A 12025-nucleotide genomic window follows, 5' to 3' on the forward strand; every position below is an offset into this window, starting at 1 on the left:
CCGCTTTCTTAGTCAAGGTTTACATCATTGAGAAGGAAGCTAATTACAGATTATCCTCCTACTCCTTAAGCAAATCATCCTCATAATCGTCAAAGATAGGTAAAATCTGAATTTGTAGCCCACTGAGAATATGTTTATTCTCTTGATAGTTCTTAAGGGTTATTCCATCCCACCATTTAGATAATTCAGCCTTCTTTAATTTTTCCAATACCAAAAATTTCGCTCTCAAGCTATCCTTAACTACAGTTTTTGCCTGTGTTACATTAAAATCCTTAGTTTGTTTACAAAAGTTGTGAGATCTCTCAACTCTTGGCATTGTTTCCCCTGCCGTTTTGTTTCTGACCTCCTGTTTTTGATCTGTGCTGAACTTCGTTTTTGGTGGCCGAAATTAGGAAGGCCTCAGATGCATTCTGCAGGACCTGTTCAACCAGCCAGACAGAGGCAAATCTGGGAAGAGGTGCAAGGCTATTCTTGAGCCGTTTCCTTGTCATGAGCAGCCTTTTTGAGCGGCTGGGCTTTGACATTGTGGAGACTCCGGATCCCAAGCCTTGGTCAAAAGGTTTATCCTGGTCTTGGTGGACCATGCCACCAGGTCCCTCTGAGGACAGTTACTGTGCCCGCTGTGACCGGGGCACTTATGGGGTCTTCACCCATGTTTATCCACAGAGGTAGTACCTGACCAGGTTAGCAATTTCATATCATTATACATGAGTCATGTGAAAGGTGTGTGGTGTTACCTACAAGTTCACCACGCCTTACCACCCCCAAAGCAATCAGTTGATTGAAAGGTTCAACCGCACCATGAAGGGTATAATTATGGGTCGCTGAGAGCCCCTCAAGGCGTAAGTGGTATGCCCGGTTACCATTCCTGTTGTTTTCCTACCACAGAATGGGGCTGGCTTCAATCCCTTTTGAGCTTCTGTATGGGCACCCTGTAAGAGGGACTCTCGGTTTGGATTTAGGGGTTATTGAGCACTCCAACATTCCTTGGTCCATCCCAGTGGTTCTGGTCCCCAAGGCTGATCCACTCAGTGTCACACCTGAACTGAGCTTCTGTGTTGACTACCGTGGACCCAATGCCGTCAACCAGACTGTTGAGTACCCCATCCCGAGTTGATGAGCTTATTGACTTGTTGGGAGTTGCCAAGTTCCTCAGCATGTTTGATCTAACATCTGGGTCGGTCCTGACAGATTGGCTTGACCGAGGGGGCAAAAGAGAGGTCTGCTTTCTCGATGCCAGAGGGGCATTATCAATTCTCTGTTATGCTCTTTTGGTTGAAGAACGTCTCTGTCACATTCCAGAGGCTGGTCAACCAGGTCCTGGCTGGATTGGCGAACTGCAGTGCTGCCTACCTAGATGACATTTGTAAGGAAATGCCTCCTTGGCATGGTTACCCCCTGACTTTTTGCCTTTGCTGATGCTAAGTTTTGATTTGAAAGTGTGCTGAGGCCTGTTAACCAGGCCCCATCACCAGTGTTCTTTCCCTAACCTGTACTTTTGTTTTCACAATTGGCACACCCTGGCATCCAGGTAAGTCCCTTGTAACTGGTACCCCTGGTACCAAGGGCCCTGATGCCAGGGAAGGTCTCTAAGTGCTGCAGCATATCTTATGCCACCCTGGGGACCCCTCACTCAGCACAGACACACTGCTTGCCATCTTGTGTGTGCTAGTGGGGATAAAACGACTAAGTCGACATGGCACTCCCCTCAGGGTGCCATGCCAACCTCACACTGCCTATGAAGTATAGATAAGTCACCCCTCTAGCAGGCCTTACAGCCCTAAGGCAGGGTGCACTATACCATAGGTGAGGGCATAAGTGCATGAGCACTATGCCCCTACAGTGTCTAAGCAAAACCTTAGACATGGTAAGTGCAGGGTAGCCATAAGAGTATATGGTCTGGGAGTCTGTCATGCACAAACTCCACAGCACCATAATGGCTACACTGAAAACTGTGAAGTTTGGTATCAAACTTCTCAGCGCAATAAATGCACACTGATGCCAGTGTACATTTTATTGTAACATACACCCCAGAGGGCACCTTAGCCTGAAACCTTAACCGACTACCCGTGTAGGCTGACTGGTTTTAGCAGCCTGCCACACACCAAACATGTTGCTGGCCACATGGGGAGAGTGCCTTTGTCACTCTGTGGCTAGTAACAAAGCCTGTACTGGGTGGAGATGCTTATCACCTCCCCCTGCAGGAACTGTAACACCTGGCGGTGAACCTCAAAGGCTCACCCCCTTTGTTACAGCACCTGCACTTTTGGCGGCAAGGCCGGAGGAGATAATGAGAAAAACAAGGAGTCGTCACTGGCCAGTCAGGACAGCCCCTAAGGTGTCCTGAGCTGAGGTGACTCTAACTTTTAGAAATCCTCCATCTTGCAGATGGAGGATTCCCCCAATAGGATTAGGGATGTGCCCCCTCCCCTCAGGGAGGAGGCACAAAGAGGGTGTAGCCACCCTCAGGGCTAGTAGCCATTGGCTACTAACCCCCCAGACCTAAACACACCCCTAACCTAAATTCAATATTTAGGGGCTCCCCAGAACCTAGGAACTCAGATTCCTGCAACCTAAGAAGAAGAGGACTGCTGAGCTGAAAAACCCTGCAGAGAAGACGGAGACACCAACTGCTTTGGCCCTAGCTCTACCGGCCTGTCTCCCCACTTCTAAAGACACTGCTCCAGCGACGCTTTCCACAGGGACCAGCGGTCTCTGAAGCCTCAGAGGACTGCCCTGCATCTACAAGGACCAAGAACTCCCGAGGACAGCGTCTGTTGACCAAAAACTGCAACTTTGCAACAAAGAAGCAACTTTGAAACAACACGCGTTTCCCGCCGGAAGCGTGAGACTTGGCACGCTGCAACCGACGCCCCCGGCTCGACTTGTGGAGAACAATCACTTCAGGGAGGACTCCCCGGCGACTGCGAGACCGTGAGTAGCCAGAGTTGACCCCCCTGAGGCCCCACAGCGACGCCTGCAGAGGGAATCCCGAGGCTCCCCCTGACTGCGACTGCCTGCTTCGAAGAACCCGACGCCTGGTGAGGACACTGCACTCGCAGCCTCCAGGATCTGAAGGATCCGACCTCCAGTGCAGGAGCGACCCCCAGGTGGCCCTCTCCCTTGCCCAGGTGATGGCTACCCCGAGGAGCCCCCCCGCCCCTTGCCTGCCTGCACCGCTGAAGAGACCCCTTGGTCTCCCATTGCTTTCTATTGAAAACCCAACGCTTGTTTGCACACTGCACCCGGCCGCCCCCGTGCCGCTGAGGGTGTACTTTCTGTGTGGACTTGTTCCCCCCCCCCCAACATATTGGCCTGGAATTGTCTCTGAGTGTGTGTTCCTCATTTATTGCTTGTGTATGTACAACAAATGCTTAACACTACTCCTTTGATAAGCCTATTGCTTGACCACACTACCACAAAATAGAGCATTAGAATTATCTATTTTTGCCACTATCTTACCTCTAAGGGGAACCCTTGGACTCTGTGCATACTATTCCTTACTTTGAAATAGTGCATACAGAGCCAACTTCCTACAACATTGCTGTCTTCATCTCTAGCTGAGAGGACCACTTGCTCCACCTCCATGAAGTGTTGAGGGCCCGGCAGAGTTCAGGCCTCACTTTTAAGGCCAGTAAGAGCCAGAAAGGGCAGGTGCCTGTGGTGTTCTTGGGACACCAGGGAGGGAGCAGTCAAGTGGCGCCACTACAAGCCAAGATCGATATCATTCTGGCTTGCGCACCCCCCAAGACCCTGGCAGAGACAAGGGTCTTTTTAGGCCCCACCGTATATTACAGGAGATTCATCAAGGGGAATGGCATCATTTTTGCCCCCTTGACAGAGCTGGACAGAGGCATGCCAGACTGCCTTTTGACGCCCTGAAGGAGGCATTGTGCACTGCACCCGTGCTCAATGCTTCTGACTTTTTCAAAGACTTTGTGGTGCAGACATATGCCTCAAAGCATGGTGTGTGAGCTGTGCTTTCACCACTAAACTAAGAGGGCCTAGACCGACCTGTAACCTTCATTAGTAGGAGGTTACTTCCCAGGGAACAGCAGTGGAGCTCAATAGAAAGGGAAGCTTTTGCAGTGGTCTGGGTACTGAAGAAGCTAAAACCGTACTTGTTTGGAACTCATTTTCCAGTTCAGACAGACCAGAAACCCCTCAGATGGATAATTCAGATGAAGGGTGAGAATCCTAAACTGTTGAGGAGGTCCAACACCCTACAGGGAATGGACGTTACGTGGAACACCCCGCTGGAACAGAACACACCAACGCTGATGGTCTGTCCAGGTTCTTCTTCCTTAGTAACTAGAACTCCCATGAGGGTGGGTGGTTCTCCCCACTTTCAGCTGGGGGGGACACGTGAAAGACCTGTCAGCTCTTGACATTGTTACCCCTGTCTTTTTGCTTCGGACCTCTGTTTTTGACCCTGTGCTGAATTTTGTTTTTTCTGGCTTTAGGGCTATGGGCACTTTACTACTGCTAAACAGTGCTAAAGTGAAAGTGCTCCTTACGTAAATTGTATTGGTGATTGGTTTGTCAATGGTTTATCGATGATTGGATGCACTAGTAAGTCCCTAGGAAAGTGCCCTATGTGTGACATGGATATGTAAATCAAATTCTACTAGTGGTCCTGCAACTCTGATTGTGCCACCCACATGAGTAACCCAGTAAACGTGTCTCAGATCTGCCACTGCAGTGTCTTTGTGCAGTTTTAAACTGCCATTTGGACCTGGCAAGTGCACCCACTCGCCAGGCCCAAACCTTCCCTTTTACTACATGTAGGTCACCCATAAAGTAGGCCCAAGGCAGCCCTATGGGTAGGGTGCAGTGTATTTAAAAGGTAGGACATGTACTTGTGTGCCTTACATGTCCTGATACTGAAATAGTGCTAAACCCGGTTTTCACTATTGCATCTATCGCTCCCATAAGGTAACATGGGGATTGCCTTGAAACATCTTTTAAGTGTAATTTCCCATTGGGAGCAGATAGAGATGTGGAGTTTAGGGTATCTGATTTCACAATTTAAAAATACATATTTTGGGAAGTTGTTTTTTGAACTGTGAGTTTGAAAATTCCACTTTTAGAAAGTCAGCATTTTCTTGTTTAACCATTCTGTGCCTCTGCCTGCCTGCTGAATACACCTCTGGGTCAGGATGACAGTTGGGCTGTTTGTGCATTCACTTTAGACAGTCACACAAGGGGAGCTGAGGTGTGCCCTGCATATCCTGAGGGCCCATCACCAGGCTGATGGGTTATCCTGAGCTAGAGTGGTGGGAGGAGCTGAATCTTGCACCTGAATAGGGCTGTGCCTGTCCTCAAACAAAGCAGTCCCCAAACCCCTTGAGTGTGTCTTGGGCCATGGCAGAAAAAGTAGGTCTGGGCAGAATTGGCAGAGTCTCATTCAATTCGATTCCACTGAATTATACTAAAATTCAGCATAATTCCTGAGGGGTGGAGTGAGCATACTGCAGAGACCAGCAACAGATCGCCTGTGCGCCACAGTATATGCAGTGCCATTAACGATATACAGGCTCCTGCGGTCCGGTTTCCTCGCACTGTCAGCCCCGCAGACCTGAAAGTAAGGCCTCCTGTCCCCCTGGTCTGCCACAAAGTGAGAAAAATGGGCATGGATTCCACAGGTCCCAGGCAGTCAAATATATGCATGTTACTTACAAGAGAAGGAGCTGTAACCTTTCCAGTGCAGACTGACTGTAATAATGTGTGCTGGTCCAGTTTCCGGTCGTCTGAATGTTTGCGGCTGACCCAGAAGGTCAGCATTGTTTCCTGGGGACTTCTAGGGGTATAAATAAAAGGGGAAAGGCAAGACTATGTCTTCTCTTCCCAGCAAAGCATTGCCAGTGTAAGTCTGTCATTGGGTGTGTTCGATGCTGTGAGTGCATCGCAGCGTAACACTGGTAACGAGTGGGGTCTGCTCTCGCAAGCTCCGGATAGCATCACCTGACACCTCACAGATGACTTCGTGCCTGCGGAGTCTAACAGGGCCGGAATGGCGTCCAGTCGGCACAACACGGCGGACACGTGTGGCACATGCAGGTTGCATCAGTCCAAAGTTGGAGAGAACCATGTGGTGAAAAGGCCAGTCATTCCTGACCCCGGGCCTGCCTCCGCTTGCCACAGAGAGCCGTACGGAGGGCCTCCCTCCCTTGATGCATGCAAGGACTGAACTGAAGGTCGCACAGAGAGGCTGGTGCCCACTGTTTTCCTGCCATTCCTACTGACTGACCGTCAACCCAGGTGACATATCGGAATGCTCACTGCTGTGAGGGCACAACACTGGTCTATGAGAGCAAATATAAACTGTTTGGCTGCATCTGGAAGCAAGTGCACTTGCTCACTGTCCACACATCGGAGGCAATATCCACAGGCTGTGTGGGGGCGGTTTCACCATTGACTGGGATAGCGCTAACAATCACGTACAAGGGCTTGCACGGCATGTGGGAAGGGAAGGACCTGACTGTAGCCCACAGCGAGGGTGTTTGGCTAGGCCTCAGACTCTAGCTCTGACGTGTGCAGTAACTATGGCCCAACACCAGCTGCCCACCTACTGTACTCCATGGTTGGTGCACTCCCGCCTTTCACTGAATTAGTGGACCCAGCGACAGCATCGGCTAGGTAGAAAGTCTGGGTTGGTCAGCTAGAGAACTATTTTGTGGCCACCCGTGAATGGGACGGTGCAGTCAAGAGGTCCCTACTCCTTCATTTTGCAGGGTATGAAGTTTATAAACTCTTCAGGCATCTCCTGAACACAAGCAACTATGATGACTATGATGCGGCGGTGAGAACGCTGAATGGTCATTTTGATCCTCAGCCAAATTCTGATTTTGAGCGTTTCAAACTTCACCAGGCACACCAAAGAGTGAGAATCGATTGACCAGTTCTGTGCCCGGCTAGAGCAGCTAGCAAGCACGTGCACAGAAGACGACTAACAGAAGGCAAAACGTGCGTAGATTATACAAGGATATAGGAACAAGACACTCAGAGGCCTGATACTGAGAGAACCCAACATCAGCCTTGATGAAATACTGGTAATGGCACGGTCTCATGATCTGACAGCAGCAGGGCTGCTAAAATGGACGTGGCCATATCAAAAATGCTGGAAAAGGCCCTGGTGGTCAAGACGGAACATGTGGATGCAGTGCAGACACAGACAGTGAAGGCGAAGCCAAGATTGTACGCCCCAGCCAGACAAGGGAAGCGCTGCGGCTATTGTGGGACAGACGACGCAAAGGACTGTCCAGCTCAAGGAAAGACCTGTTCCAACTGTGGGAAACTGAACCATTTTGCTGCTGTGTGCAAAGGAAGTGCGAGGGGAATGAGAGGAAGGTGGGCACCTACCGGACGATCAACCAACTGTTGCTTGGTAACCCGGCATCACGAGGCACCCACTGCCCACCACCCCATCAAGCACTTGAGGACTCCTCTCCCGATGTAGAAGAGGATGAGACTTTCCTAATATCATTAGTAAATGACATAAAGAAGCACAGGCACCCCCACCCAGTGTGCCTGATTTAAATCACTGTTTACAGGACTGGGCTGTTTAAAAACACCCCCGATTCGCCTGCATATTGACAAGGCAGTAAGACCGGTTGCTCCGCGACACCTGTGTATCCCATTTCATCTCTGACCGCTGGTGGAACAGAAGGTCAACAGCCTTGAGGAACGAGGGGTCATAGAGAAGGTGTCCGGACCGGCTCCCTGGGTCTCGCCGATGGTGATAGCCGAAAAACCAAAATAACCAGGTGAAATCAGACCCAACAAGGCGATCAGAAGGGAGAGGCACATCACTACCACAATAGATTACAGTATCGCGGACCTCAATGGATCCAAGTGGTTCTCCACATTAGACCTAAATGCCGGGTACAACCAGCTGAGCCTTGCTGAGGAGAGCAGATACATCAAGAAGTTTTCAACTCACCTAGGGTTGAGAAGATACAAATGACTATGTTTTGACATATCATCGGATGCGAGGTTCTCCAGGATGCGATCCGTCAGACTTTGTCCAGGCTACAGGGCATCATGAATGTCAGTGATGGTATCCTGATCTATTCTGCCACTGCTGAAGAGCATCACCGAAACCTAAAAGCCACCCTCAAGCGGTTATTCCAACATGGGCTTAGACTCCGCTGGAACAAAAGCTTATTCTTCCAGAACTCAATTGACTTTTATGGGTATGTGTTCAACACGCGGAAGTGGGATGCCATTAGACAGGTCCCAACCCCACGAACTGTGACCTATGTACGGAGTTTTCTGGGGATGGCAAAATATTGTGGACGTTTCATTCCACAGCTGCCAACCCTATCTGACCCTCTCTGAGCCCTTACAAAAGCTGATGCGCCATGGGTGTGGGGAAGCCGAAGCGTTTCAGGCCCTGAAGGAGGCGCTCCTGTGCGAAACCACCATAGCATACTTCGACCCCACGGAGAAGACTGAACTGGTGGTTGATGCGCGCCCAGTGGGACTCAGTACAGTCTTGACGCAGGAGGCTGATCTAGGCAAGTGGGCTCCACTTGCATATGCCAGCAAGGTTTTGACCCCAATTGAACAGCACTACTCCCAAATTTAGAAGGAGACCTTGGCCATCAAGTGGGCGTGTGGCCATTTTCATCTAAATCTGCAAGGGAGACCATTCAGGGTGGTCACAAATCACCTGCCTCTTGTCCCTTTGTTTAAGGGGACAGCACCTCATCCACCTCCCCAAATTGAAGGGTGGACCATAGAACTTCATCAGTTTTGCATGGAAGTGACGTTCCAACCTGGTGCCAGGAAGCTTGCTGACTTCCTGTCACAAAACCCTGGGGAGCCAGTTAAGGTCAACAGTTCTGTTGAAGAAGCAACTGAAGCGTATGCACTGGCTCACAGAAGTTGCCCCAACACGCTAAGCCTGAAAGAATTATCTGATGCCACCCAAGAAGATGTTCTGGTGCGAGTGAGACAAGCCCTTGACAATGGCTCCTAGCAGGACTTTCTCCGAAGTACAAACAATTGGGCTGGGGCAGAGAAGGACAGATTGGTCAAACTGTGGAGAGTGAGGAATGAACTGAGTTTGACTTCTGATGGGCTGATACTGCGCGGACACCTGTTGGTGATCCCTCTACAGTTGCAGCAGCATGTAATCCTGTTGACACAAAGGGGCAATCAAGGGATGGTAAAGATGAAAGTGTGCATGAGTGAGAAAGTACGGTTCCCTAGTCTAGAGGCTGGGCTGGACGACTGCATGAGACAATGCCCAGCTTGCCAACTGACTGCCATCCTGGAGGTCCCTGCGCCTGTCATCACAGAAGAACTGTGCCTCAACCCGTGGTCAAAGGTCATCTTTGATTTAAGGAGCTTCCCGGATGGGCGGATAACCCTAGTTGTCGATGGATACTCCAAGTATCCGGTTGTCGAGGTGATAGAACCAACGGCTTTCATCAATGTAGGTCTGACCCTTTAGAAACTGTTCACTATGTTTGGCCTCCCAGACGAGATAAAGACGGATAATGGGCCCCCGTTCCATGGGGCTGAACTTCAGGAACTCCTAAAGAGTTTGGGCATCTGCCATCGGAGGGTTATGCCACAATGGCCTCAGGCAAATGGTGAGGCTCAGCGCTTCATGTGCACGCTGAATAGGGTCCTTGGGATTGCCACGTTGGAAGGTACTGACCCTGAGATCAGTCTTCATTGGTTTCTGCAGGAATACAGAGGGATGCCTCACTGTACCATGAGCCGAGCCACCTGGTCCCTAATTCTCGCGGGACAGTGACAAGACACCATCCCGACACACTTGGAGTGGCAGCCACCCCCCTAACACCTGGAGTGAACGCAGATTAGAAGGAGAAAGGTGAACAACCAAGTGAGTCAAGCATGGCATGTGGCTTTCGGGGTTGGTGACCGAGTGGCCAAAAAGGATCGCAGAGGCCAGTCCCGATCACGGAGAAACAGCCTTTGAACTAACCCTCCGCCCAGTCAGAGACTGGGAGACTTTGTATGTGCTTTATAGTTATATCATGTCTGAATCTAGTTGGGGAAGGATGTAATAATGTGTGCTGTCAAGTTGCCAGGGGGCTGCATGTTCGCAGCTGACCTGGAAGGTCAGGATTGTTTCCTGGAGACCGCATGGGGTATAAATAAACAGAGAAAGGCAAACCTAGGTCTTCTCTTCCCGCCACAGGATTGCCAGTATCAGTCTGTCGTTGGGTGCAAAAGGAGGCTGTGACACTTCCTTTTTCTCCCTTCTTCACTACAGGAGCAGTTTCATTTTACGAGCATGCAAACAAATACACAACCCCGACTTCACTCTATCCGCACTCCTTCCTGGATAATCTTTTAGAGCTCTGGTGACAGGACAAGCTTCCTTTATGCATGCTTCAGCGGTAGTGCGGCAGTTTGCACAGTGTGACAGTAACAGTAGTATGGCAATATCGCACGCCTTTATGTTCCTCAAAATATTTTAGAAAGTAAAATTGCACCTCATTCTAACCAAAGAGGGGATTGTGTATATTTATACTGTCCTTATTGAAAACTCGAGGCTGGAACACTTTAAAATGCGGTGACTGAAGTGAAAACTAGCATGCCAGTGCGAAACTAACTGAAGGGAATAGAAGCAGAAGCATAGCCGTATTTACCTGCTATTATATGCCTTTCTGTCTCCGATTTATGAATGTGAGGATTGCCAGGCATGGTTACGTTGTTCTTTTACTTCAGCTGCAATGCTTGTTCCAAATAAGTTGGACACCTAAACCTCGGCACTTAACTTGGACATAGAAACTCCTCGTTGCAGAAATATCATATATACCACATAGTATCTGTGGAATGAAATAATTGGTTGTTTGGATTGCCCTATCACATTGCGAAATATGAAAAACATCACATGTTGTAGAAAGTGAAGCTGATTGGTGGTTTTGAGAAATTTAGTTTTTTGATTGAACAATGGTTTCCTTAAACAAGGTGCTGCAGCTACAAAGGGATTAGGAGGAACCTGTTCACAATCAGTGTGGCATGGTAGAACAAAGTCACAGCTACAGGTTAATGTTGATACAATATGAGGTGCAATTGGTGCTACAAGCGGAGTCTTTTTTGTTTGGAATATGTGAATTAAGATATGATTGAGTCTTTGGGGAAAAATGTGTTTGGTTGGTTCATTTTGTAAGATTGGACATGCTTGTGGGATTGGGACTGTGGTGACATTGGGTTAATGAAAATGTGATGATTGGTTTATTGTTATTATTTGTCTGGGGACAATGGTGTGACTGTGGATATATGGACAGAAACATTTTCATTTGATGGGGTTGGTTCATCTGTACTATGACTATGAATTGCATATTTTGGGTAAATTAGTGATGGGGCTGCTTTATTCTTTTTAGGACCTACTTGGGAGAGACACTTAACTATGGGCATTATGGGAGTGAAGCCATGCCGGCGACTAACATGGTCGCGCAGCGTTGAAGCTCCGGCAGATCGACTCCTCCCCAGCACTGGACAAGCCGGAATATGCAACCCCTTTGCAGCTAAAAACATGCCACTAGCTGCCGGACCACCAGGAGAGGTGAAGATGAGGCGCGGTACGCCTAGCGGCTCACAGCTTCATACACTATGTGAAAGTTCTGAAGACTGGTCTACACTCCAGAGGCCCTGTGGCGAAAGGGGTGCGGGTGGGCCTGGAGCGCAAGGTCAGCGGGTCATTCAGTGCAGCCCAGTAGCCCTATTTGGACACTGCACATGCCGGGGAGGCCTCATGGTTATATTCCCAACCTAAAGAAAGAAAAGAGGACTGCGGCCCGTGACCCCAAGCAGCCCCACGGGCCTCATCCCACACGGTGTCTGCCATTACAGCACGTCCACAGAGGAGATGGGCTGCCAATGACTCACAATATTGGTAGGATTCCACAAACCCTCTATATATCCAATTTCAGCATGCTGCTAAAGCGCTGACCATCGCCTGTGCTTTGGTAGCCCCTCTGGAAGTAGTGGTCTGACCACTTATCACCAGTACTCCTACAGCTACCAGCAGACCTGCTTG

General features: G+C 49.6%; 1 protein-coding gene across 2 annotated transcripts in view; it reads left to right on the forward strand.

Annotated features, from left to right (window-relative positions):
- The window catches only part of LOC138296715 (cytochrome P450 2K1-like), a 271693-nt gene that overhangs the window by 218368 nt on the left and 41300 nt on the right, over positions 1 to 12025 (forward strand). Inside the window, exon 9 of one of the 2 annotated variants that reach the window (XM_069236113.1) lies at positions 11370 to 11841. The exons of the other annotated variant lie outside the window; for it this stretch is intronic. Coding sequence (XP_069092214.1) covers positions 11370 to 11761 — 392 coding nt within the window. The 3' untranslated portion in view covers positions 11762 to 11841. Of the gene's footprint in view, positions 1 to 11369; positions 11842 to 12025 lie in introns of those variants that run through there. 2 annotated transcript variants of the gene reach the window in all.

The sequence above is a fragment of the Pleurodeles waltl genome, chromosome 5 (genome assembly GCF_031143425.1).
Source record: "Pleurodeles waltl isolate 20211129_DDA chromosome 5, aPleWal1.hap1.20221129, whole genome shotgun sequence".
NCBI classification, from domain to species: domain Eukaryota; kingdom Metazoa; phylum Chordata; class Amphibia; order Caudata; family Salamandridae; genus Pleurodeles; species Pleurodeles waltl.